General features: G+C 48.8%; 1 protein-coding gene across 10 annotated transcripts in view; it reads left to right on the top strand.

The window, feature by feature from the left end:
* Positions 1-22,435, top strand: part of ENTPD1 (ectonucleoside triphosphate diphosphohydrolase 1) — a 32,518-nt gene extending 10,083 nt beyond the window's left edge. The window contains exons 1-12 of one of the 10 annotated variants that reach the window (XM_054205929.1): positions 145-351; positions 438-546; positions 2,221-2,310; positions 13,941-14,074; positions 14,475-14,592; positions 15,821-15,971; positions 16,869-17,028; positions 17,721-17,957; positions 18,489-18,749; positions 19,822-19,941; positions 20,134-20,271; positions 20,412-22,435. In XM_054205929.1, coding sequence (XP_054061904.1) covers positions 2,235-2,310; positions 13,941-14,074; positions 14,475-14,592; positions 15,821-15,971; positions 16,869-17,028; positions 17,721-17,957; positions 18,489-18,749; positions 19,822-19,941; positions 20,134-20,271; positions 20,412-20,618 — 1,602 coding nt within the window. In that variant the 5' untranslated portion in view covers positions 145-351; positions 438-546; positions 2,221-2,234 and the 3' untranslated portion in view covers positions 20,619-22,435. Of the gene's footprint in view, positions 1-140; positions 547-2,220; positions 2,311-2,349; positions 2,617-3,815; positions 3,835-10,158; positions 11,560-13,940; positions 14,075-14,474; positions 14,593-15,820; positions 15,972-16,868; positions 17,029-17,720; positions 17,958-18,488; positions 18,891-19,004; positions 19,249-19,821; positions 19,942-20,133; positions 20,272-20,411 lie in introns of those variants that run through there. The other 9 variants (XM_054205928.1, XM_054205930.1, XM_054205933.1 and 6 more) reach the window with 9 other exon arrangements.
* Positions 22,436-27,414: the final 4,979 nt, after the last annotated feature.

Here is a 27,414-nt window from a genome sequence, read left to right on the forward strand (position 1 = left end):
GTCTGTATTGATAACCAAGGATGTGACCAACCACACTAAAACTGAGTAAACGCTGACAAATGTGGTGTTTGTGACAAGCCAGTCAGCCTGCACCCTGATAAGCCTCACCCGGATGGCTTGTCAGAAGAAGGCATGGGTGCTGATAAAGCCCCTGTGCAGATGACTCCTTGGGGAAAAAACTGTGCTCCAATAACAGAAGGATGACAGCAAGGTCGCAGCACATCCCGTGTGCAAGTCTTCCTTCTCCTCCTCTCCCAGCAGGAAGGCAGGCCGTGGGAACTAAGGCACTCAAAATGAGGAGAAAAAAAAGGCACTGAGCAGCCACCTGTCTTAGGGCTCTCGGGGGACGAGGTAAGAGAGGTTTCAAGGCAAAGGAATCATGCTGTAGTAACTGCTAGCTCCTAAAGATGGCAAAAGACTTGCTCAAAAATTGATAGCTTGCCATTGAAGGGGAACCCAAGAGATGCGATGAGGACTTGTCATCTGGCACCCGTGGTCCCACCTCACACAGGATCCTGCCGGAGCGCCTGGGCGAGCTCGGTGCCTGTGAGTATGAGGGGAGTGAGTGTGGGTGAGAAAATGAGTGCAATGAAACACTTACTACCTTCCTGTTGCATAAGGTCTTGCACTGTTGCTACATTAATTTCCTGTATCATAGCTACGTTACAAGCTACTCCATTCTTAAATGAGAAAAAGACGCAAAACCTTTGTTTATAACTGGTAAGCTCAGCAGAGTTTAAGAAGTTTTTGCGTTGGCATCATCAGCGGTACAAAAATGTAATGGGGTCCAAATCGAGCTGCAGGAGCTGTGTGAAAATTATTGGGCAAAAGTATCGGACAAAACAAAACAGGAGGGCTAGGAAAGTTGTTGGATGCCTTCAGTGATGGAAAGTGCAAAGCTGAAACTACTCACCAGCCTTGTGCCTTCGCCGTTGCCACCCAAAATAAGTTGACTTCCCGTGTGTCTGTGTAAAGGGTGAGCAGATCATGGCCCGGGAGGAGACCCACTGATGAGAGTCATCTGAACAAGAGGGATGTGGGAGCCCAGCCAGTTTATAAATGGATTTTAAAGCTAGGACTGCCACATCTGCTCTGAGGAGACAGCCCCACAGATTTCTCTCTGCAGATTTACTGTACAGCTCCTATTTCTCCTTCAGCCTGCTAAGCCCTCACTTCCATACTCCACATCTCTTTAAGTGAGCCCCCACCTCTTTGGGATCAAATCCTGCTTTCAATTAGCGTTATTGTCCTTACGAGTATCTGAAGTTTCAGTTATTTTTCTCATGTTTGTCTTTTTCCAAGTTTTATTGTTTCCTGTGTAGGATGGTGGTTTCCATAGATACCCTGGACATTATTTATCTATCCTCCCTGGATGTGCAGTTCCTCCCAATGAATTACAGTGCAGTTTGCCACTTCTGCGTGAGGCCTTTGCTCCTTCGTCCTTATCAGTGCTACACTGAGCATTTTAATGCTGCTGTTCTAACATGTCTTGTCATCTTGATATGTTGCCTTGTGCTCTTATATGGCTTTCAGTCCACATGATAGAGCTCCTATCCCAGCCAGTTTTAAATTAAAAAACGGTACATTGCGTGTCTATTTTAGGATTTTGTACTGATAATTGTTGGAAACTTTAGCTCAGCTTTTCTCTGCTATGGGTAACTGTTAAACAGAACAGCGTTTTGTTATTTTTGTTCTCCTTCCCCCCTTGAGAAATGTTATCAAAGGAAAAAGTCTGGCAAAGTATTCAGGATTGGTATGGTCCTGCCTGAGAGGTCAGCTAGCACCGACTGGTATTGTTTGAGACAGCTCTTGCATGAGTTTTCTCTTTATCCTGTTTCTACCTTCTCCCAGAGGAAAACATATGTCCTGGATTGTAGAGGTGGATGCTAATGTGAGTCACTGTTTGGTATTTAGTGGTGAGAAAGTTCACCACTATCACTCTTCCCAAATCCTAGCAGAAGCCAAGAAAAATCTGGCCGCAGCATAAGTTAGAGCTTTCTTCTTCAGGGCTATTCTGCCCTTATCAGGCTATTTACTGCACAAGTGGGGCTGTTCAGCTGATTCAGCATCAGAAGCAGCGATGCCAGGCCACACTTAAGGAATTACAAAGGAGACTATTAGAGTCACAAGTTTTCTCTTTAGCTGATTTATAAATGGATTTGTTTTCTTTCTTGCTCCTTAGTCCCAGAGCTGTTAATAAATAACATTTTCAATGCCCAGCTCCTGCAGGAGACATGAGGAAAAGAAGCCTGTGCTCGTGTGAACTCGCTGCAAGTGCCGCAGCTGGGCTGGGGATCCTGCGGTTGGAAGGTGGGCTCTGGCTTGAACTTGGGACCTCCTGTAGCCAGAGGGAGAACGGCGCTCAGAGAGGCCGGGAAACGCCGCGGTGGCAGGGAAGCAGCAGAACCTGTAGCTGCTTTTTGCCTGGGCCCAGGTTTGCTGCCCATTCCTGCTGCTGAGGGGCTGTGCTCATCTTAACAGAGCCAGCCGGCGTCTCTTTTCCATGCGAGAAATCCATCCCCTCTGCTGGAGTGGCTGTATCACAAGCTTGTCACTTCTTCAGCTGAAGTCGGCTTTTGTTGGCTTTTGACAGTGGAGAGTGATTTCTGTGACCCGGTAAGCCTCTTTGGACACACAGGTTAGAGCCTGGAGCAGAAGGCTGGAGGCAAGCTTTATAGAAGAGCTTGGGACTTCCGTGCTTGCACCTCCGTGCTGGGAAGGGAGAGCAGCTCCTGCTCTTGCTCCTCTGGGGGAGATCTGTAATGTCCCTGGGCTGGGTCCAGTCCTGGGTGCAGCCTCTGCAGATGCCTGGGGGCTGCTCGGTCACCCAGGAATGACGGTGGTTTAATGCCTCCGCAGCAGCCCCATGTGCACACAGACGGGGTAGCTCGGGCACTTGACAGGAGGACGGGTTGCTGTAACCATCCCTTGTCCTTGTTACCACTCTGTGCTACCGCTTCCCGCAGCAGCTTGCCGTGGATTTCAAGTTGTAGGAACTGCAGCTGTAACTGCGACTCTTATACTGGAGGCTGTGTTTTGATACTGTATTTTTCTACCAGTTTTTGAGAAGTATTGGTAAAGAGTTTCCTTTTTTATATATGTATAAAAGCTGCCTTATCGAAAATGTTTTGTGTTTGTATTTTGAACTATTTGAGGCAAGGACTTTTGGGGGGTGGAAGGGGGCAGAGAGTAATGAAGACGTACAAATCGAAGGCCAAACTACAGTTTGATTATAAATGGGTTTCCTTTTCTGAGCTTAATTCTCCCCGGGATTCACTGCACGTCCTGGTAATAAGTAATGTGAACTTTAGAGATTAATAACATGCTGTGCCAGCCCATTCATCCAGCAAAACTCCTTTGCTCTTTTGTTCCATGTCCGCATGAGGCTCCAGCCTTTGCAAGGTGCTCTTCTGACCGTGCAAATTTATATTCCTATTTAACTTATTACCTTTGTAACCTCCAAGAAGTATTTCTTCTTTTACACTCGGGAACTTTGTCAAGGCCTGTGCCCTGCGACAGGCTTTGGTCCCATGTTCCTTCCCATTGGTTGTCCCGAAAAATACCACAGGGTAATTTGTTTCCTGCTATTTGAAATGGAAATTGTAGCAGCATGAGGAACAGAGCGTGATATTCATGCCAAATATCATGAGCTGAATTCTCCTCATGGTTTGTGGGAATCCTGGTTATGAAAGCTGACCTCTGAGAAATCAGTATATTTTTCCGCAAAGCCTAGACAGTGGATGCGCTCCTCAGCAGGAGACAGAAACCATTCCAGCTGTTCCTTGTCCAGTGCTCTGCAGTGAGGAAGGGAGACATCGGTGCTGACAGCTGGAGGTACGGGGGCAGATCTGGAAACGTTTTAACTAGAGAGCTATCTTTTTTATACATGCAGTCTTAACCTTGGCTTACTGAAAGGAGGCAGCGGGGCTGCTGCCCTGCCTAGATAGCAAGAGGCCCTTCGCTTCAACTGCTAGAATTAGTTGCAAAGGGAAGGTCCCTACAGTTTTCTCTGCGGCAAGTGGGTGCTATGCATGTTAAGGGAAGAAAAACTCACTGGGCATCTTGCAGGCCTGAGATACGCTCCTTTAAAAGAGCAAACACCGGGGCTGGAAATCATATTTGCAAGGGGTGTCAAAATCCAGGTGCGGGCAAAATCCCAGGCACAGGTGAGCACCGCGGCGGTCCCCAGCGTACGTGCTCGCACGGGGGGCTGCCAGGGAATGGGCATCTCCTCTCCCTCCGCATCCATGGCCTCGTCGTCCGGGGGCTTTGCCTGTGGCTCCGCTGATGCTGCACCAGCCCGGGACAGTGTTTGTGCTTCTGCAGTCGGTCTCCAATGGGAAGTGAAACTTCAGGAGAAAAGCTGGTTGCTTTGCTGTGCAGAAATACGCAGGAAGGTCGGGTTCCCCCTGGCCATGGCAGCGCGGGCGGATGCTCTGTTTGCTCACATGCGGCCCTTTGGGCAGCCATGTCGTAATGTGGAAGCTGGGGAAGTGAGCCCCTGAAAGCAGCAGTGTTGCTCAACATACAAGGCAATCCCAGGAATCTACGATTCAGAGAAAAATGTCCTTGAGACATGGCAAGGGGCTTGCCGCCTCCTTCAAGGCAGGAGATGTCAGTGGAGAGGGCATATGGGGATGAAGGGATTGAAAGCAGCCCTGCTGAGAAGGACTTGAGGGTACTGGTGGATGAGAAGCTCAACATGAGACAACAACATGTACTCGCAGCCCAGAAAGCCAACCGTATCCCAGCCTGCATCGAAAGCAGTGTGGCCAGCAGGTCGAGGGAGGTGATTCTCCCCCTCTGCTCCGCTCTGGTGAGATCCAGCCTGGAGTACTGCATCCAGCTCTGGAGCTCTCAGCACAGGAAAGACATGGACCTGTTGGAGCGAGTCCAGAGGAGGGCCACGAAGATGATCAGAGGGCTGGAGCACTTCTGCTATGAGGACAGGCTGAGAGAGCTGGGGTTTTTCAGCCTGGAGAAGGGAAGGCTCCGGGGAGACCTTGTTGCGGCCTTTCATCACTTAAAGGGGGCTTATAAGAAAGATGGGGACAGACTTTTTAGCAGGGCCTGTTGTGATACAACGAGGGGTAGTGGTTTTAAACTGAAAGAGAGTGGATTTAGAGTAGATATAAGGAAGACATTTTTTACAATGAGGGTGGTGAAGCACTGGAATGGGTTGCCCAGAGAGGTGGTAGATGCCCCATCCTTGGAAACACTCAAGGTCAGGTTGGACGGGGCTCTGAGCAACCTGGTCTAGTTGAAAATGTCCCTGCTTATTGCAGGGGGGTTGGACTAGGTGTCCCTTCCAACCTGAAGCATTCTGTGATTCCGTGACGCTGCTGTAAGCGCCAGGCACAGGGCGCGCTGTGGGTGGCGAAGGGTTGGGATGTGTTTTCTCTGTGGTTGTTTCCCCTGCCAGAACCTCCTGTTGGGGGGTAGCAGTATTTACAGTGCTCAGAACTTTGTGTTTTCCAGGAAGTTTCTGAACTTGCTGACCCAACATGGGTGTTGAAGGAGGGAACAGCTGTTGTGGAGGCTATTTCCTGTCTTTTTTGCCATGGCAATTTCTGCATCCCCCTGGTGCGGGTGGCCGATGGGCCACAGGGAAGGGTGGGCTGTACTGGGTTTGTGATGTGACTCACACATCACCAATCTTCCTATTAAAGCAGTGCCCCTGCTGTATTTAACAGCAACAATAATTAAGCAGTCATACACAACAGCTGCCTGGGGCTGAACTGGGAACAAGCGACCAAAGCTGTAAAGGCTAGTGCCCATTACCAGCCAGGATGCTGCCAGCAGAGAAGGGTGTGACTGTCTGTACAGGGATGAGGAAAGATGATATGATGGTGGATTTTAGTGAATGACAGGGTAATGCCTCAAAACCGAGGGTGACCATCTCATAATTTGCAATGCATTACTTCCAGCACAAGGGAGATGTATATTGGCCCCAATCCTGATAGAGAAAAAAACATTGCTATGACAGTTACAAATTATTATACAAGTAATGTACACTTACTCTTTTTCAACAAATAACATCTAGTAGCTCTTAAAAGAAGTGATTTCCCAAACTTAAAAATACTTGAGGTGAGTCAGCTAAAATATGCAGATAGGAATGCTAATCGGAAGCAGCCTATTCAGTTCTTATTTTATTTCCCAAAAGCCTTAATCCAACAGTCAAGAGTTATGCTAATTTGAAAAATAATAACATCTCTAAAAGATGCATATTTAGGGGGAAAAGGGAAGCTGCAATTAATGCAAATTTAAAGTTGGAAAGCATAGAAGATGGTCAAAAGAAGCATAAGGAAAAAATTATGTCTAGACATTTAAGAAGAGCAAAGTAGAATTTAAAGATATTAAGTACTAAAGGAAGCCTAGCAGCGCCATTGGCCCATTGCAAGTCAGCCTATTAGAACTGTCAACAATAACAAAACTGAAAAGGTGTCAGTGCTTGATGCTGCTTTTATTTTTTTTTCATTTGATGTGAAAGCAAATGTCTTCCCATCATGTGATAGCCAAATATATTCAAGCAATAACTTAGGTGATAAGCTGGGGGGGGGAGGGGAGCCGTCTTGAACTCACTGGATATTTTCTGATGAATCGTCAAGCTTTGTGGGTAATGGCAATAAATCTTCTCCAGTTAAAATATAGCTTTGATGGGCTGATAGCAAATTAGTACCAGAAGTTGCCTGGTAGGAGACTGATGTAACTAATAACAGTTGTGTCTTCTGATTTGAAAACCTCTTTGATGTGTGAATCCTAAAGAAATGAGTACAAATAGGATACAGGCTTAGAAGCCCAGTAAACATCATAGAAATGTCAAAATTAACTGTCTAAAGGTCAGTGTGTCAGTGGGATCCTGCCACTTGTTGGTTGTATTTGAGGGTACTGAGTATGTTGGTCTGACTCCTGGGATGTAAGTGAGAAGAATATCTTCCGATAGACTATTTAATGAACAGGCATTGGGAAAGTTTTGGCGGGGATGGCGTGTAATGACAGGGAGAAGGACTGTGATGCAGGGATGGGAGGGGGTGGGATTGCCTTGCAGAGCAGCCGGGGAGGCTGAGCAGCGCACCCAGCGCTGCCGGGCACCGTGGGAAGGTCCCTGACAGGGGAATTGGCTTTGTCCACAGGGTGAATGGGGGATTTGTTGGTGGGGCAGCCCGCGTTGCAGGGACTCCTGCCCAGAACCCCCCGGACATCACCCCTCCAGCAGTAAATCCACGCCACAGGGCCATGGGACTGCCCCAAGCACAAAGCCCCTCTGTGCTGCGCACTCCTTTGTGTCCCTCTCTTGCTGCTGCTCGGCTTTTGCAGCCTCTAGCACCCTCCAGCTCTTCAGGATTGCCACATGCTTTTTCTTTCTCCCAGGAAAACAGGGCTTCTCCAATGTTTCCTGGGTTGTATCCACGTCATGACTCTAAAAGCAGCAAAAGGATGAGGTGCTCCCACCCCAAGTGATGTTGTGCGTCTGGATAGCATATAGCAGGGAGGTTGCCATGGCTGAATTAGGTCTGGATGCAACCTGAAGCATTGCGGGGGGAAAGGAGAGAACAGATTTATTCAAATGCAGCTCTGTCCCGTGAGGGGAGCGTACACATTGCTTTGGCCTTTGCTAACAGCATGGCTTATGACTGCATCGCCCTTTTCTTGCTAACTCCTTGCCTTCTGACCCAAGGAAACAGCTGGGAGAAAGTCCAGGAGCCATCCCTGCCCTGAGGCAGCTTCAGCTACGGCAGCGCTGGCAGATAGAGACTTCATTTGGCTGAAGACAGCTAACGTGTCTCCCTTGCTCTTCTCTTTCTAAACTAAACAACCCAATTCCTTCAATCTTTCCTCATAGGTCAAGTTTTTCAGACTTCTCATCTTTCTTCTTGTTCTCTTCTGGAGTTTCTCCAAGTGGCCTATATCTTTCCTAAAAGGCAGCATCCAAAATTGGTCATAGAACTTCCTAGGAGGCTTTACCAGCGTTAGATGGAGGGAAGGATTACTGCAAACTGCTGTAGCTGCAAAAATGTTTTCTCTGGAAGTGCTACTTAACCGATTGCTCACCATGCCCTCTTTGGGTGGTGGCTATTTTATAAATGGCATATTTGCTTTTGTCCTTACTGAAGCGAGTTGGATGTTTTCCCTAGGCTCTCCCCTATTTATCAAATTTATTTTAAATTCCAGTCCTATGTGTCAGTGTGCTTTTGCTCCCAACTTGGTATTGTCGCAGATATAACAGGCGCACTCTTTACTCCATCTTCCGGCTCACTAACACGTGGCACGGACTAGTTCAAGGCCTCTGCCCGGCTGCATAGTCTGGGGTCCGCTGGGGTTTGAGACGTGTAGGGCTGTGTGATTTCAAAGTATCAAATGTCTCTGAAAGGCAGCATCCAAAAAAAAAAACGTATTACATTGTTTGGATTATCAATCTCGCTGACATTTCAGTGTTTGTACTTCAGCACTTCTAAGTATTTAATCTGGAAAAACATAATCCGGTAAATGCGTATTTATAACTGTGTATAGCGCCACAAGGAGGGCCAGAGATCACGCCAGTATTTAGACCATGATCTTTCCCATATAAATAATTAAAACTTGGAGCAGAGCCTGACACACTTTTCCACCTAACAGCTGTAAAAACTGATGTAAAATCCTGATCTAGAGCTTGAATTCTAATTTCAACATGTTCGGTGTCTTTCTCTGATATTTTGAAGTAAAATCTTTAAACCAAATCAACTCAGTTATTGCATATGTGCCTGTATGTATATTCTAAGACAAAGCTGAGCATCTCACCAGCCTAAGAAAAAGCTGTTACAGTATTTTGGCCTGAAACAGGTGGTTTACGTTATTTTGCAGCAAAATATTAGGTAATTTGGACAAGAGCATGTTTGAATGGTGGGTTTAAGGAGGACGGAGCCAGGCTCTTTTCAATGGTTCCCAGCGACAGGACAAGGGGCAATGGGCACAAGCTGGAACATAGGAAGTTCCGTTCAAATACACGGAAAAACTTCTTTACAGTGAGGGTGACAGAGCACTGGAACAGGCTGCCCAGGGAGGTTGTGGAGTCCCCTTCTCTGGAGATTTTCAAGACCCACCTGGATGCAGCCCTGAGGGATGTGCTTTAGGCAATCCTGCTCTAGCAGGGGAGTTGGACTAGATGATCTCTAGAGGTCCCTTCCAACTCTGAAGATTCCGTGATTCCGTGATTCCGTGAATGAAAAGGGCGGGTGAAGAATGAGTAAGCAGTCAGATGGGGACAGAGAAAGTTTCAGAAGAGGGCTGACAAATGAAGCCATGTGGCTCTTTTGAGTGTTTATGGGCTCAGATGCGTGGTTGCGGTGAGTGCGAGGGCAGGCGTGCCTCTTAGCCAGCGGGCCTCAAAACCTGCTGCAAGTTCAGCAACCTCCCCGAGCGTGCAGTTCAGCTTGACAAACTTCATCACTACCAAAAGCTCATTTTCCCTCAGCAGGAGGTTAATGTGTGTCTCCCCCATCCACCTTGAACAGCAGCACTGACCGCCCCCATCCCCTTTCCCTGCGGTCAGAACTTCACAGGCACGAGTTCTTGCAGTGAACAAAGGTGCACAGGCTGCACGTTGGGCTCCCTGCTGACCCGGATCATGTTCAGCTGCAGGCACTTGCCCTGAGGGATGCTCCTTCTGCCCAAGCTGCCCACCCTGTGCCACAGAGGCGGTCACAGGCACTGGATGTGTTCAGGCTGCTGAGGGACTCAGGCACCCTTCAGCCATGGGCTCCTCCGCTATTCCAGCTGGCAGGCAGGCAGGCAAGTCATTGCTCCTTGCTTTAAAAATACGGTGGCATCTGACTCATTTCGATCCATACTGTTCCCAGTTTCTCAGTCTTTAAGCACGCTTGTTTCCCTTTGTGAAGGGTCACAATTCAGTGGCTTCTCAGCACTGTGCTGCATCTCTCTGATATGTTTAGGTTCAGGAGCTCCACAGACTACATTCCCATTTGCTTGGGTACGTGATAGCGTGAGCATCCAGCAGCCCTCCCCCAAAGCCTGGACGTGTGCTTCGGAAACGAGAGATTGGAGAGACTCCCAACAGACTGCAGCAGCAACGTGGGTGATCAGCAGCAGAGGTAGCTGCCAGCTGATGGGCAGGATTCGTAAGGCGCCGGCTTATTCTCTGTCGTCACTCCAAGCCTCGTGGGCAGCAGGCAATGTGTCTTGGAACTCCCTTTGCTTACAGCGTGCAGCAGGGCTAGTTTAATGAAATGTGATGAAGTGTGGGTTTGCTGGGATTGCATAGGAGAGGTGCTGGGTTGACTTAGCACTGGCCATGATGGCAGAGCATCGTGTGTCTGAGGTAGGACGTGAGGTAGAGCGATGGCCTTGCAGTACAGCCTCTGGCGGTCCCTTTGGTAACAGGCTGAGCGTGAGCATCCAAAGGAAAGAGCAAACATCAACTGTAGCTGTTGTGCTAAGCCAGAGCGTACAACAGTATTTGTGTTATTAGAGATGATGTGTCTGAGCTGAGCATGGCTTTGGACTATGCACGGCATCTCTCCTCTTCTGCTTGACAGTCCTAATTTCAGTCCTTAAGCCAGCCTTAGCCTCTTCTTATTGCATCTCTAAAAGCAGCTGGTTGCCTGATTCCTGTTAACATTTGTTGCCAAGTCTTGTTTGGTGAGAAGGGAGTTGGGAGGTGGGCAGCCTTGGCTGTGAGTGACATCTCCTGGCGTGCAGAGCTGCCAGTGACTTAGCGTGATGTTGGCTGGAAGAGTAGTTTCCTATTTGTCTTGAGGCTCTGGAAGACACTGAGGACAATCCTGCTTCCTCGCCTTCACGCAGAGCTGCCTCCCACGCTGGTGTGGTCCTTCCTGGGCAATTCACCGAGAGCAACAGGGTTTCTGCAGCAAAAGTGCTGTTAGCTGGAGCGGCTGCCAGCGTCGTTCTCAGTCGATAGCTAACTCAGAGGCAGAAGGGATATTAAAGCTGTTTATGTTCTGGGATCTGCACCAATCACGGGATGGAACCAGTGGTAGCCCCGACAAAAAAAAGGCCAAGGAGACCAAAATTAGAAAGAGGGCGAGCTGCCTGAGCAGCTGGGCGGTGCTCCAGCATCTGGAGAGTCCTTAATGCCTGCGCAGCCAGGCAGGGCTCCCGCACCAGGCACCTCTGAGCTCTGGTGGGCAAGAAGAAAAGCAGCATCATTTCTATGCCTACTTACAGCCTTACGTGATGTTTTTAAGAGTGGGAAGTATGGGAGAAAGAGTGGAGATCTGTCTCTGTTGGGGTTCCGGCTGGGCGCAGAGGCAGAAGATCACGCCTGCCTAAACTTTAGCTGAGGGAAACGGCTGATGGAAGAAAAGTCCTGGCAATCAGAAGTGCTGGGTGTCGAGTACTGCCCCGCTTGGTGGAGACTGAGGAGCGTTTGCATGGCATTCAGCGACATGAACGTGGGGTGCAAAGGAACTGGAGGAGTCTAGGGAATAAGTTAAATTTTTAGCCACTGCAGAACTTGTAATTATGCCTAGAGCTGATGGAGGTAACCGAGTGTGCAGAAAAGGGAACTTGTTCAAATACCCCACCTTTCTGAGTAAATGGCAGGTGAGTTTTATTTTAATTACATTGAATTCTTTATCTGGATTTGCAATGCTGTGGTCTGGGTTTGGGGTTTTTTTTAAATAACCAAGGATTCAAGTCTGTTTGGAAGGTTATTGCTTTGCTGGGATACCTTCTGGATTGTGCTTATAATTTTGTACCTTTTCTTGTATGAAACATTTAAATAAAATGCTGCTTGGTAGCATTAGAGATCACACAGATGGATGCTCCGGTATGGGATACAGCAATGAAATCACATATCTATAACCCCCAGAGGCCTGAAAAGTGCTCATGATACTGAGCTAAAATTCAAGCAAAAGTCATGTTCAGTGTTAAGGAAATAATGTGCCTTGGAAAAAAATGGAAAAAAATGACTAATCTCAGGTTGCAGGTGGGATGCAGACAATTATCGTTATGCCTCTGCCTACAGACAAGGGATTTCTACAGCTGTTGATTGGGGTGGTCCATCACAGGGAGAAAATCGTTCCTGCTTTGCTGCTAATGCTGCTACTTTCAGAGCGTGGCTGCTGCAAAGATACAGCAGGCAGAGAACACGCATCACAACAGGAAGTCTGAAAATCTTAGAAATGATGCAAAGTCACCCATGCTTCATTCCTATGACAGTAAACACCCAACAAAGCCATTAGTGGCTGCCTCTAGGCGAGATGTTAGAGTGAGGGTGGCAATAATTACGTGGATGTGCTGCGCAACTGTCAGCAGCAGTTTCAGTTTTCAAGCCTGCTTAGCTTCAGATCTATAGTGTGCAGCTGATTTTACATTACAGCATCTGGTTTTATTCATTTTTCTAGTGCTAAAATAATTTTTGTTCGACAGACGTGCTCAGTGCTATCATAACCTGAGCCAACTGCTCTCTCCAATAAGAAGAAAGTCTCCCAGGCGTCATGCTTTTGCTGTTTCTAATCACTTCAGGCCATGAGTTCTGGGGCCTTTTTGAATAAAGCTGTATAAAATGCATTCTTACCTCCTACTGTCTGGTATGTGCACTAGACTATTTTTTTAAGCTGCATTCTTGGAGATATTGGCAAGCGTGCTGTGCCTCTAACGGGCACTCACAAAATGCGAGCGTAACAAGCTTCCAAATCTCAGAGTTAGCCGCAGCAGATTTACACAGGAGCGCGACGAGAGGGAACACAGAGCTCCAGGTCAGCATTTAGGCTTCCAATAGAAGCCTGCCTGGAGATCTTCAAAACAAGTTCTCTTGGCACTCTTAGGTTCCATTTTCTCTAGGTAGGTGGGAAGACATTATCTGTCTACAGATTTCCAGAGATGAATTGCTTCTTTTCAGTTGGGCTAACTTCTGAAAATAACGCTAGGATTTGGGGTCATTTGTAAGGTTGGGTAACGCTTGGTATAGTTCTGGCGCCTGGGACCACCTTTCACCTTTCCACCAAAGCAGGAACATATAAAATAGCATCATGCTAGCCACTAACCAATGCAGGTATACATATATTGGTTCTGAAAGCTCAAATGACATATTGGTTGTGAATTATTTCTTTCAGCCGTAAGTGGCCTTTTTTACAGAATTCTCCTGCTAACCACGTATTTCAAGCCACAAAAATCTGAGTTTGTTGGATGGGTCATGCCAAATATATCAGCAATAGTTAAGGAATCAGATTGGTACATGTTTTGCAAAGTGTGTGGGTTTTAACCATATTATGGCAATTGTGCAATTGCGGGCTATTCATAATTTACTGGTCTTGTGAGAAGTGGCATCAAAAATCTCCATACGAAATCTTACATACCCAGTGGGGTGCAGATCATATTTTCTATATAGCATTGCCAAGGTGCGGGACAGCATTGCTTGGCCTGACTAAATGCGTTACCAGTGACAAGGATGTTGTAAATTGTTATAAGCGTTGTAAAAAAACTGAAGCACAAAGTATACTAGGACAAAATGTCACAGGGGTTAAAGCTTTGGGTTCCCCAAGGTTACGCCGTTTATATATTAGGAGTCAGTTCTTTCAGCGTCTCAGGGATTATTAAGCCAAATGCAGAGCTATAGAAGAAGTTGGTGTTTGCCCCATACAGATGCTTTTGCTATATGGTTGCTCAGTCACCTGCAGGTAGCTCAAGGACAGGCTAACTATAAGCTGAAGTCCTTCTCTTGAAGTCCTCCGTCATCACCACCTGGCACAGGGCAGCCCATGGAGAAGTGGCACAGCCCGTGAGAGCAGGTCTGCAGGACACCAGGGCTGAGCTTGGCCTCTAAAAAATTGCGCATGAGGACACGGAGCAGGAGATGGGAGTAGTGATGGGCAAAGGCAGATGCTTCACAGTGGAAAGGGATTACAGGAATGTGCCTGAAGAGCTTTGGCGTGTGAGGTAAGATGGGCTACTGGGATACTAACATCCTTTCTCTGCTCTAGTCACAGGTACCAAACCAAAGATGTCCCAGACTAGAAAGATTCTACTCATCCTGGGTTTCCTCTCTACTTTGGCTGTAATTGCTTTAATTGCTGTAGCAGTGACCCAAAACAAGCCACTTCCGAAGAATATTAAGGTATTACGAGCTGGGACTCTTACGGGAAAATAAGCCAAGCTGGGTGCTTAGGCGTGCATAGTCCTCCAGGATGTGTTGCTGCCCTTGCTGGGCCTGGCTAACCTCTCTTTCTGGCTCCATGCACCTCAACATCTCATTTTACATCTTCATGGTAAAGACAGATATGGCTTTTTTTTTTATAGAAAGGGGATCATTTCCTAAGTAAACAGGCCCAGTTTTGCTGCTTCTCTGCTCTTATATCCTTTGATGGAAACTGCACTGAAGCCCTGCTGAGAAGAGTAATGACACAGCATGTTCCCAGAGCGGCTGTTCGTTTCTTGTCCCCCCATGTGTGGGGACCAGTGCACACCGTGTCTGGTTCGGTGCCTTGGGTGCAATGACGGCTCTGTTTTGCCCACAGTATGGGATTGTGCTGGATGCGGGGTCGTCCCACACTAACCTGTACGTGTACGAGTGGCCAGCAGAGAAGGAGAATGACACTGGGGTGGTGCAGCAGGTGGAGGTGTGTAAAGTCGAAGGTAAGAGCAAAGGGAGCTGTGGAAGGGGCATGGGATGAAGAAGAGATAATGCAATCAAAGGTTGGCGGGGGAGAAACCAGGAGGAAGAGGCCAACAGTGAAAGCAGTGTTAGATTTGTGAGCTAATCTATATCCCACCGCTTCCCACGGGGAGCTGTATGTGCCTGACCTCCCTGGGAGGAAAGCTGGATCCACTTCTTCCCTTGTTTTTAGGATGCTTGGAAATAAGTACTTTTTGGAAAGAGCTACACCAAAGAATGTACTTAAATAAATAAAATGTCTGTATGCACCCTTGCTGAAGTGGTCAGGCAGCGAGTGCGGAGGGCATGATTTGCTCTTTTTCAAGGCTTCTGGGCAAGCTAAGCACTGGGCTTGTGGGCCAAGGATGCTCAACTTATGCATGTCATGGTTTATTTTTTATTCTGTTTAATTGCTGTGTAGATATTGTATGGTTTAGGAAGGCATAACTGAAGCCCAGAGATGCGCATGACAAGGAACAGAGTAGACCATCATGGATCACGGCACTCTGGGGGGAGGAGAGGTGTTGTCAGAGGCTGCCTGGCATCTTTTCAGGCCTGTCTGCAGCACAGGGGAGAGCCATGCTGTTACTGAGCTGCTGCGATGGCTGCTCGGTGCCTGGAGCATGCCGTGCCACGAGCAGCACGCTGAGCATACGGCGACCTGGAGCAAACGTAGACTGGGTTTCCCTGCTGCCCATGCAGGCCCTGGTGTCCTGGGGCAGCCCATTGACCAGGGGACACATGGCAGGGAGGAACAATGAATTTTTCTTTGGGTTAGCACAAAAGGGGATAGCTGCAAAACACTTAGTGCTGTCATGTGTGTATACAATACAGAAACAAATGACAGCATCTTCCCCCGGAGGACCCAGCCTAGTGAAGGATGCGGATCCAGGGTACACCTAGGCAGAAGCAGAGATGAGTCTGCAGATGTCCAGGACGTGCTAAGCAGATAGTCTGTCTCACTGCATCCCTCAGCACTAGTTCATAACCTGCTTTTCGGAGAGCAGGTGGCAGATGCTGAGCACTGTGGCTGTCCCTGCGTGCATCGGGCTTAGTTGGTGCTGTAGGGTTTCTAAAACTCCTTAAAAATGGGGTGGTTGAATCTGATGTTGCCGCCTGTGATAGCGGTATGGTTTAACATGACTGCTCATGATGGCACTCTGGGGTTACGCTTAACTTTGAGCAATGAAGCGTCCTTATTTCTTGCAGGCCCTGGGATCTCAGGTTACGCCCATGCCACGGAGAAGGCAGGTCCCTCTCTGGCACAGTGCCTACGACAAGCAGAAGAGGTGATTCCCTCAAAGCAGCACCAAGAGACACCCGTCTACCTCGGAGCAACCGCCGGCATGCGGCTTCTCAGGTACTGCAGGGCTTGTCCCCTTCTCCTGCAGCACTGCGCCTGGGACCGCCATGGATGCTCAGTGGGGGCCTCTCGGGCCAAGTCCTTGGAAATGCTGCCAGCTCACACTCTGCCCAGACACTGTCTTCTGCCACTGGCCTCTCTGAGCCCCGAGTCTCCCTGGGCTCCTCCCCTACTTGCCCAGCAGGTCCATTTCCACTCACTCCAACCTTCCATCATCTCCAGCACCCACATGCAGTGCAGAGACAACGATTGCCCAAGCTGATGCTCAGGGGATGCTCAGACATCCCCCATATCAAGGGGATGCTCAGACATCCCCACAGTCTGGTATTAAGCCTGACACATTTTTGAGCCCAACCATGTTGTGACTCCCCACCTACCTTGACTCAGCCCAAGACCATCAGAGCTAAGGTCACTTCATAGTCATATCCTCCTTTAATTCCAATTTGTGATTTTCATGGGGGTGCCCCAGATCTCTTGCCTGGTTGGGACAGGGAGCTGATCTTGTGTATGTATTGCCTGGGAAATCTCCCTGGGGATACCAGAGGGCATGGATTTCTTCTGTAATGGTGATGGTGAAGTGTGAGAGAAATCTCCATCGTGCAATCCCTAATCTCTACCAGGGCATGTGCCCCAGGAGAACGAGAGCTGTGGTCTCTGCTCCAGGTACCGCTCTCAGCTGCAGGGTCTGTTAGTGTCAGAGCTGGTGGCAGCTGTGATGTTGAGGTGTAACAGAGAGGGACGTGGCCAGTTAGAGCAGGATGTACCCATATGAATGACTGTTGTATAACAATTAACGCTTGGTGGGGAGTTGCAGCCTGCCTGCACAGCATAAAGCACATAGGCTGCAGAGAGCTGTCAGCCAGAGTCACTCCATCCTTTCTTCCATTCATCCAGCTTGGAGAATAGAAGTGCAGCTGAAAAGGTCTTGTCTTCAGTAGAGAAGACGCTACGCTCAGCTCCCTTCAACTTCCAGGGTGCCAGAATCATCAGTGGTCAGGAAGAAGGAGCCTACGGGTGGATCACCATTAACTACCTGCTGGGCAATTTCAAGCAGGTACTGTATCAAGGGCAAGTCCATATTTGAATCACCAGCTTGCAGCACTTTGTAAATCATGCCTTGCAGGAGGATGTCGCAGGCACTGTCTTCCCTCGTAAGCCATTTAGCAGAGGTCAGGAAGCTGCACGTCTTGCCTCAGCAACTACTGCACGTACATCCTGATACCAGTAAGTATCAGCATGTACCGCTGTAGTCAGGTTTAAAGCATTGAAATAAAACATCCCATCTTCGATAATTTCACTTGGGTACAGCATCCTCCTCACTTCCTGATCTAAAATATTTCTGTGCCTGCAAGGTTTGACAATGATTCTTTACTATTGAGGTTATAAATCAGCTGGGAGGTGAAACAGTAATTTGACTGTTTTTTCTCATAACAATTGTATTAGGTTTCGTATTCTTAGCCCCCCTGCAAACACTCAGGCGTGATCCATCTTCTGCTTTTCCGAACCTCCATCTTTCTTGTGTCTTGTTCCAGTTCTGATCTCATGCCACCCTCCAGGTGTTCCTGCCTTTCCTGTGTTCTGCCTTTCTTGTGTTCTTTGTGTTCTGTGCTTCTGCTTCTCTCCTCACAGGTCTTTCTCTTTTCTTTCTTTCTTTTTTTTTTTGTTTGTTTTTTTTTTTCTCCCAAATAAATCTTCCCCATGCCTGATGTATCTGCTTTACTTTAATTTTTTTTTTTTTTTTTTAAGTCTGGCTGGACAAAACTTCTACATTCCCTGAAATCCATAAGTGAGACATCAGGAGCACTAGACCTGGGAGGAGCCTCAACGCAGATTACCTTTGTACCAAATGAGGACTCTCGTGAGTCCCCAGAGAACCTGCTCTACTTCCGTCTCTACGGCAAGGATTACCTGGTGTACACGCACAGCTTTCTCTGCTACGGGAAGGACCAGGCTCTGCAACAGAAACTAGCCGAGGACCTACAGGCGAGTACATCTGTAATTGCAGGTGGAGATCCTGGACCCTACCAGCTTTCACATACTGGTGCTGTAAAAGTCCCAGCTAAATGTCTCATCCCTTAGTCTGGGTTTGGGAAACATCATTATCCTCCATAAAGGCTGGGCAGATGCCCAAAGAGATCGCAGTCAACATTTTCAAAAGCACTGCCAATTTGAGGTGCTTTGATTCTTGGGAATGGGATAGCAGGCGTACTGTGCTTAACTGAATTCCTCGGGAGAGGTGATGTTTCACCGTCTCTGAGAACCCCAAACCAACAGCAGCTTCACAAAATGTGGCTGAAAGTAATTTGCTCAGAGTCCTACAGGGAAGCTGTGGCAGCACCCACATCTCCCAAATCACAGCCAATACCTTAAACCATCCTCGTCACTTTGCCCCGATATGTCTGCCTTGGTGTGAGGTACTGTGACAAGTGCCTCGTGGCCATCCTTCCTTGTGGCCCTTTGCCAGGGTGTTACTCTAGAGTGAAGTGTAACAGCTTGAGTTGATTTTACTTTCAGACGCTGGACAACAGCAGCCTCCTTGATCCGTGCTTTCACCAGGGGTATCAGAGGACTATAGATATAAGCGACCTCTTCAAAAACCCTTGCACATCAGCCAAGAAAAAGCAATTCCCTTTCAGACAGCTGTACATACAGGGAGAGGGGGATTATCAAAAGTGCCGAAGAAACATCCAGAAACTCTTTGACAAAACCCATTGTCCTTACTCCAGTTGCTCTTTCAATGGAATATACCTACCTCCATTACAAGGGGATTTTGGGGTAAGTCTTCACATTCTTCAACTCTCCATAAACCAGAATATCAGAAGAGCAGAAACTCAGAGTAATGCTAGAGTATATATATTTTTTTTTTTTCTCCGTGGTTGGAGCAAGAGAACATTTAGAAGGTGGCTTCTTGGACACGTAAGTACAAAAGTAGTGCTGTACTTGCTGTGAGGAAAGTACATGTAAGAGTTACTGCAGTAAATACTGGCCTACCAGTACTGCATTGTTCCCATTCTAACCCATCTCTTGTAGGCATCTCCTTGGGGTGCTCCATTTACTGATTAATTTTTCAAGCAGTCCTTCCTGGTGGCCAGCACTAGAGGCAGGAGAGCCTGCTGCAGGCTGTGCACGATACGCTGCTCCTGCAAACCTTGTCACCTGAGATCAGTGGTGGTACCAGGTCTGAAATTCATCCAGAAGTGAGTGAATGCTACTGAAACCAATCAGTCATGTCACCTGTCTGCATCCCAGACACGATGAAGCAACAGTGCACACTCTGAACACGTCATGTGTGACACCACACTGAATGTCAGTCCAAGAGCTGCAAGACTCCAGTGGCTGCGAGGTTCTCTGGGGGAACTGTTAGTGCTCCCTCGCCCTGTTCATAAACTCCTCCCTACCTATCAGCAATTGGCCGTGGTCAAAGATGGGCAATCTGGATTTTGGATGATATGCTGGGGCTGTGTACAGTCCTTTCAGACCATCACCTCTGCTGTTGGTGGCGATATTGGCTGCACATTCATCCCATTCAGTTGCCAAAATGGGATCACAGATGTGGTGGCAAGCAGTTTGACAGGTGCCACTCTGTCACCAGTGCGTAGAGGAGAGGGATTTACTGAAGTTCTTCAGGATACTGTGGTCAGTGAAGTTTCTACCTCCACCTTCCTTTTGGGGTCCTTAGCTCTCATCAGCTCTGAGAGGTGTGTCTTGAAAATACACCTACTTTTGTGTGTGTGATGTTTCTTCTTATATTTCTCCATCTGTAAATAAAACCATTTCCTTTTGTAGGATTTCTGCTGTCGTGCTCCTGCTGAGGCCCAGCCAGGTTAAAATATTCTTTCTCCTTCAGGCTTTTTCGGCTTTCTACTTTGTGATGAACTTTTTGAACCTGACCAGTGAACAAAGCCCCGTTGCCCTGGACAAAGTGACCAGCGCCATTGAGAGCTTCTGCGCCCGGCCGTGGCACGAGGTGAGCAGTGCTTGTGGCAGTGGGCTGGGGCTGCCGGGTGGCAAGAGATGCTGGTTTTTTTCCTGTAGGATAAATGGTTGGCGGTAACTTCCAAGGGGGTAGATCCCCCCAACACCTGCAGTGGATGCTCAGGCGCAAGCTGGAGCAGCAGGAAGCTGCATTTAACAGCCTGGTGCCTTCCTCCTTCCCTAGGTGAAGCCAGCGTACCACCAAATAAAAGAAAAGTACCTGAGCGAATATTGCTTCTCGGGAGCCTACATCCTCTCCCTCCTGGAAAATGGCTATGAATTCACTGAAAAGAACTGGCAAAGGATCCACTTCCTCGGCAAGGTGTGTTTTGTGGTGGAGAGGGCTCTGCCTCGGTAACTAATTGCAAGCTCTGCTGCGCAGCCGGGGCAGTGGCGCCCCTGGGAACGCCGCAGGCAGCCCCTGCACCTCCCAGCACTGATCCTGCTCCTCTCCCGTTTCAGATCGGCAGCAGCGATGCGGGCTGGACCCTGGGCTACATGCTGAACCTGACCAACATGATCCCCGCAGAGGAGCCCGCCGTGCCCCCTCTCTCCCACGGCAGCTACGTGGGGCTGATGGTGCTGTGCTCCCTCGTGCTGGTGGCCGTGATCCTGTTTGCCTGGCTTCTCTTCCACAAGCCCAAGTGCCTGCAGAAGGGGATTGTTTAGGAAGAGCCTTGAGGGGAGAGGGGCCACGTCACCCCGGCCGCTCGGGGCTAGGAGACCCCTGCAGAGCAGGCTGTACTGCAGAGCCCCTCTCCCCTCTCACTGAAGCTACTGACTGTGTACAACAAGGGCATTTATTTCTTCTGACTCACACTTGCACTGACGGACGTTGGGACATCAGGCTCGCCACCTCTCTCTGCCAAGGACAGACAAGCGGGTGTCCCCTCCTTGAATGGGTCGTACTTTCATTCAGTGAAACTTTGCTGCTTGTTGGTTTTTTTGCCTTGTGCACAGCATTATAAAGAGAAATGCGGCAGCAATCTTTGGGAGCCGGTGCTCCTGCAAGGGTAATCTCAGGGTCACACATCCCACCGAGCTCTTGGGAGCGATCACGCACCGGGTGATCCTGCTCCTTCTCCGCTGAAGCCGTTCCCGAGAGCCCTTCCCGCACCAGCACACCTCCGCTTGCCTCCCCGCGCCCTGAGCCCTCGCAGCCCAGCAGCCAGCTATGGCCAGCTGCACCTGGCTGGCCCCTGAAGGCTGGCCAGGCTCCCAAATGCCACTCTGGGAAAAGAAGGGATGAGGGTGAAGAAACCGAGTGTGCTGGTGGTCATCGGCCCTTAGCTGGGCTCTGGTGGCTGGCTGCTGCTTTCGCAGGTGGCAAGAAGCCTCTTTCCCACGTCTTCCTGATGTTGTTGCTGGACCAAAGCTGGCTCACTCTTACCCTGAGCCGTTCCCATGTCCCTAAGGTACATAAAGACACGAGTTCCCAGCCAGGCATTGCAGATTTTTGTAGGAACAGCTCATACTGGCTGAGGATCCTTGACCAGGAGCGAGTGCTTATGCCTACAGGGGCTCTGGTGTGATCAGCCTGCCTACAGGTATGCACCCACTAAAGCAATCCAGTGTCACTGTGCTGATCATACAGCAGCCTCCAATCTAGGGAAAATGTTTATTAGGTCATGTTCCTTTATAAATAGACAGCTGGCAGCAGTTAACCAGCATGAGCATGCACAGATTGAACCACTCTTTCCACCAGAAAAATCGGTGAAAATTTTCCTTTCCTCATGGCTTAGGCTTATCCCATGACCATAAGACCCAGGGTTTACATGTGCACGTACTGCAGCTCATCTTCTACCACACAACTGGGGCGATGCCACTGATCAGGTTCATGAATCACTTTCTTCCATTTTCCATTCCTTGGTCCAAAAAACAAGAGAGAGGTAAGTCAGAAATCCTTTTTGATAAAAACACTTGGAAACCACTGGTGCCTGTCTGCCTCCCGTGAAATCTCAGAAATCTCTTCTGCTGATGACCTCTAAGTGCTGGAGGCTAAAAGCAGATACTGTGGAGAGAAAGGTGTGGCAAACACACGCCTTCACCTGTTTCCCTGAGCAAAACTGCAGAAGGCAGGGAGGGGATCAGGATGTGCAACCCCGATAAAGCCTTCTCCTTTAGGCAAGCACAGACACAGAGCTCGCAGTTTTCATGCTCTCCAGCCTGTCCCTCTGCACAGTGCAGGCTGGAAAACGTCCCCCAGTTATTTCTGCTTTGTGCCTGGAAGTAGGAGCTGCAACATATTGAAGGACCTAGAGGTAAGGGAAAAATCTACCCTGTCTTGTGTTAAGATTTTTGGGCGGTTTGTTTTTCTTCCAAAAATCTGTGTCTTATTTTTGCTCTGAATTATCTGGCTTCAGCTTCTGTTGGATCTTGTTCTGCCCATTTCAGAAAGACTGAGTAACTCTCTGCTATCAAAATCCCTTTTTCCTTGTTGGTGCTTGCAAGTTGTCATTGTATCATATTAAATAGATCGATCTTCACTCTGTAAAGTGCTCTGTGATGACCTCACTTGTAGCTCTTGACTCCACATCTTTGAAAATTTTAACATCTTTCTGAAATTTGGATACCAAAGTTTTCAGCAGTGAGTGGTGGTAGAGTTGCTAATGGTGTTTTTGATCTGGTTTTGATCTATTCTCTATGTTCCCCATTTGCATCTCTCAGGGCCAGGTCTGCTCACTTAAGAGAAAGTTTTGGGGCTGTTTTGTTCTGTTGGACTAGTGCAACTTGGCCTTTCTTCCAGTCATTACATTCCAGAACGGCCGCTGTCTCACACCATACGTCACTGCCTCTTACCGTGAGCTGCTTTGCCTTCCACACGGCTCCACTGAAACATGTACTATTCCAAGAATATTACCTCAAGCAAGCGATCCAGATCAACCCACAAATGCTACTTCCCCACAGTTTGTCCATTGTCCAGTTTTTGGTTTATCTGCAAATGTGTTGAGGTGTTGGAATTCATCTAAAGGTGGAGTCTTCCTTCTGTTGTTTTCAGCAAAGATAGTGAGAGGAGAGATGAACGGTAGTTTTTGGCCACGGCTGGAAGGCATGCAGGAGGAGCGTGGGATCGGAGATGCTTTAGTTTCCCAGTCAAGTCCCATTTGCAACACAGCCCATCCTGTGCTACTTTCCTTGCTTACAGAGGCTTCATAGCAGAGCAGGTGCCCTGGAGAAGCTCCCTGCAGGAGCTGGTGCATCCTTCCTCCCTATCAACAGTGTTGGAAACACGTAGGATGGTAATTCCTCTCCTGACACCTCCTTGGGGATCTAGCAGCTGCTTAGTGGTGTCCATGATGCTGGAACTGGAGGGTCCACTGGGACATTTCAGAAATTGATGCAGAAACTCTATGTGGAAGCTGGTGTGGAGAGAGGGCCTGTGCCAGTCTGCTCTTCTGGTCCTTGCTGAGGGTTTGTGCCAAAGGAAAAGGTGAAATACAGAGCCTGGGAGAAGAGATTTAGCAATGTTTTGTGTTGTTATTGCAAGTCCAGTAGTGTTAATATTGTTAGCTCTTGATTCTGGAGTCAGGTGATCAGCTGGTATCTTCACTTACTCCCTCCTGCCTTCCTTCTCTTGTTTTTTGGTTTGGGTTTTGTGTTTTTTAAAGCTGTAAATGTGACTTGAGTGCAACCTCAAGGCCACAAACTAAGATAAATACAAAATATGTTGCATTATTTTTAAACCTTATGACTTTTAGACCACATTTATGACCCAGTCTCTCCAGAACTAGAATGTTGAAGGTGACACCAGACGTGCCATTTAAAAAATCACTTGAGCAGGCTGAAGCTCCAGGAACTGGTTGACTGAAAGCATCCTATCAGGGTGAGACCCTTGCATATCACTGGCTGTGCTTGAACCTTCCCAGAAAAGCTTTTTTTTTTTTTTCTACCCATTTTTCCTGCTATTGCAGGACTTTATCCATGGAGGCTACTCAAAATCCTTGGTCAAAGAGTTCGAGTTTAATGAACATCCATTTCTTTGCTTTACGCTGCATCTGACCCAGTTGTATTCAGCTCAAATGTGTGTTCCAGAGCCACCCAATGTGTACGTGAAGACCATTAATGATAACGGGGGGAATTTCCAAATATGCCAGTAGTAATATGGTATCAATTCTCTTGTTAATGCAGTTAATCTGCCTCACTGATAATTATCTGTGCCTTATTTCTAATTTGACAGCTTCTGGCTTTAATTTCCAGCCACTGGCTCCTGTACAGTTTTGCTCTTCTGGGTTAAAGCATCTTTTAACACCACATGTTCTTGTCTTGCAAATATTTATTCACTGATCAGCTCTGCTGGGCTGCCGAGGCTCCAGACCTCGGTCTCTCCCGTTTTGCCACAGGAAGCCCTGAGACGTGCTGCAGCAACATGGAACGCGTGTCTCTGTTTTGGGTTCAGATGTTGAGTGGTCCATTTTTGGGAAGGTTCCTTGCGGAGGGGGATTTGATAGCTTTGCAGGGGGCGGGAGCAGCCTGGTCTCTCCGGGACTGATGAATTCCACAAGCTCTCTTGGGTTCACCCAAGTGTCAGGTCTGAAGCAAAACTATCAGCAAGGCTGAGATTTTCGGGGCCCAGAAGAGAAAGCCTGGGTGCCTGCAGCGCGCTCACCTCTTGCAGAAAACCAGTGCCCACCGCAGGCTCTAAGCACCCTTCGCTCGGCTCTAAGCACCCTTCGCTCCCCGCCCCGACACAGCCAGCTCTCCCCTGCGCCTGGGCTACAGCTGATTTCTCTGGCCCTGGAGCAAACCACAGTGCACCCTCCACTTGGAAGCAAGCTCTGGGAAGTGGGGCCACCGCCTCTGCGGTGAGAGGCTGACTGGCAATGTTGGTGCTGGCTGGGGCTCCCCAGCTTCTCCAAGAGCAGCTCTCAGCGGGACGCGTGCCCCCTCCTCGTCCGTCCCAACTCCTTCCGTGCTCTCTGCAAGGAGTGGGGACATGCAGGCTCTGCAGGGCTGCCGGCTGCCTCACGGGATTCAACAGCCGGTTCAGGAGGGGCTGGGGGGGGGGATGGCACACACCAGGGACAACCGTGTCTGCCTCCTGGGCCCATATGCTTTCTTTTTGCAGTTCAGCCCTGATGAAAATGGATCTTTGTTTTGATGCACGCACAAATCTCTAAATCTCTGTATGCTTATCACAATAAAGACTTCTGAACGGATGCCAGCGAAGTTTTCACGCTGTTTTCCAGGAGATGGGAACTCGCCAATAGTGGAATAGAGCTTCTGGCACTAAACATGGAAAAGTCCTGAGATGGGATTTCCTCTCTTGCCAGTTCCCTGCTGTTCTCCTGGGTCAGATCTGAAGTTCCCAGTGGATGGGCAGCATCCCCTCCTGGCAAGGAAAGGCACTGTGGTCCTTCCCAGGCTCCGGGCACCTCATACGGGTGGCCCAGTTGCCAGGAAGGCTGCTTGTGCCCAAACCCCATCTTTCCTTCCTTTAGCTTCACCCTGACCTCCCCAAAGCAGCTTGTTCTCCCCTGCCGTGCACTGGACGCCTGCAGTCCTCTGTCCTCGTTTTCCCTCTCCCTCCCCTAGGCAGCACCACTGACATTATGCTGCTGCTACAACACCCCCCAGACTGGTGAAGGATGGGGGGGCCTGTGCCTCTGGTTTGGGGGGCGATGCGGCTGCATGCCTCTGCGTGCAGCCACAGCTGCAGCTCCACCAAGGCAAACGTGCCTGTCACAGTTCATCATTCTTCTTTCGGCACACGCTCTTCCTAGTTTGCTCATTCGCGTGGCTCTTAGCTTGAACTTTCCTCAAATTTTCCAGTCTTCCTCTGGTAACAACAACATGGCCAGAATTAAAACAAACGGACCAGGTGGAGTCTCGCCACGGCCGGCTCTGGAGGGATGGGCTCTTTGCTGCCTGTGACCCTCAGCCATGGAGCGATGCGGGGGGACGGGGCTCGCATTCGCATTCCTCTCGCTCTCGCTGCTGTGGCATGGCGCGTTCCTGCTCGCCCTCCTTCTCCCACTGCCTCAAGGTCTCTCTGTCTTCGAACATCTGGGGGGGTGGGGGGGGGGGGGTGGTGGATGATCCATCCCAGATGTATTAGCTGCATTTTCCAAATCAAGTCTTTGTTTACTTCCTGCACTGTTTCTAAGAGCTATGTCCTCTATTGTTTGTTTCTGCTTTCATCAGTGTTTTTTAACATGTCCTAACTTTTTATTGGCTTAAAGCTTCGTTAGCATGCTGTTTTCCTAGAATGTTATAAAAGCCACACTAGATCAGATCAAGAAGGCATCACATTGGCACTCGGCTCCAGCTGCGCGGTGAGTGAGGATTTAGATGGACGGTTAGGGAATGGGCACGATCCTTCTCTTCCAGCCATCAGGGGAGTAGGAAATCTGTGATCAAGCGATTGCTCTGGATCTGCATAATTAATAGCTGTGGATGCCCCAGTTGTCTACGAATTCACCCTATCCTCTTTTGCACTCATTTAACTTTCGGCTTTGATGAGGTGATTTCATTGTGCCTTGTGTGCAAAACTATTTCCTTTTGTTTGGTTTAAACCTGCTGCCTGATAACAGGCTGCCTCCATCCCTTATGCCACGGACCACGCTGACTAATTCTCCAGACCTAGCAGTGCGTGAGATGAGTTCTCCGCCCACCCCAGGTTTTGCTCGTGGCTCCTTTTTAGGATCTAACGGTCTGGCATTTCTCTTTTTTTTTTTTTTTTTTTCCCTGTTGTTTCTCACGTCAGTGTTGCTTGTCTCCACAGGAAAGTGAGTGCTTTCCTTACGCGTCCCTTGGCAGCTCTGCAGCTCCAACTCTGCCAGTGCTGTCGCAGGCCACTGGAAACAGGCTGGGAAGGGAAAGGGGAGGGGGGAGACAGACGAAACATGGGGTTTGTGCTATTTTACTATAGCCCTGTCTAGAGCTCTCTGGCTGCCAAGTAACACCAGCTAGCACTGGAAACCTGCCCACCTCCTTTGCATCGCCTCAGTGGCTGAAAGCCGGGGAGAGAGCAGCTCCACGGGAACCCAGCAGCCCCGTAAGCAGCGATATGAAGGACGAGAGGCATTTCCCACTGCTATACGTGAGCCACCAGCTCCACAAAATACCACCAGACATGGCTTGCTGTAGAGATATGAGCTGCCCTGCCATACCCACGCTCGCCATGCCCTGACACAATCTCAGCTACTTTTCCGACAAATGCTGGGAGAAGCCGACACCTCCAGCACTGCTTCTTGTTACCTCACGGAAGACACGTGTGACACCATTCCCACTCCTGAATGCGTGTTGCTCTGCCACTGGCTGACAAGCAAGGATGTGATGGAATGTAGCTTAACTGGGACAAGGTATTAATGTGGTTACTGCTATCTTTATAAATGTATAATATTCCTTTTTTTTCTGGTCATGTCTTCAAAAGATATTTGTTCAAAAACAGGACTTTTACAACCCTTTTTTTTTTTTTTTTGGAAGGGCCATAAATGAGAGGAGGACACCGTGCAGATGGGGCAGG

The sequence above is a fragment of the Rissa tridactyla genome, chromosome 6 (assembly GCF_028500815.1).
Source record: "Rissa tridactyla isolate bRisTri1 chromosome 6, bRisTri1.patW.cur.20221130, whole genome shotgun sequence".
NCBI classification, from domain to species: Eukaryota; Metazoa; Chordata; class Aves; order Charadriiformes; family Laridae; genus Rissa; species Rissa tridactyla.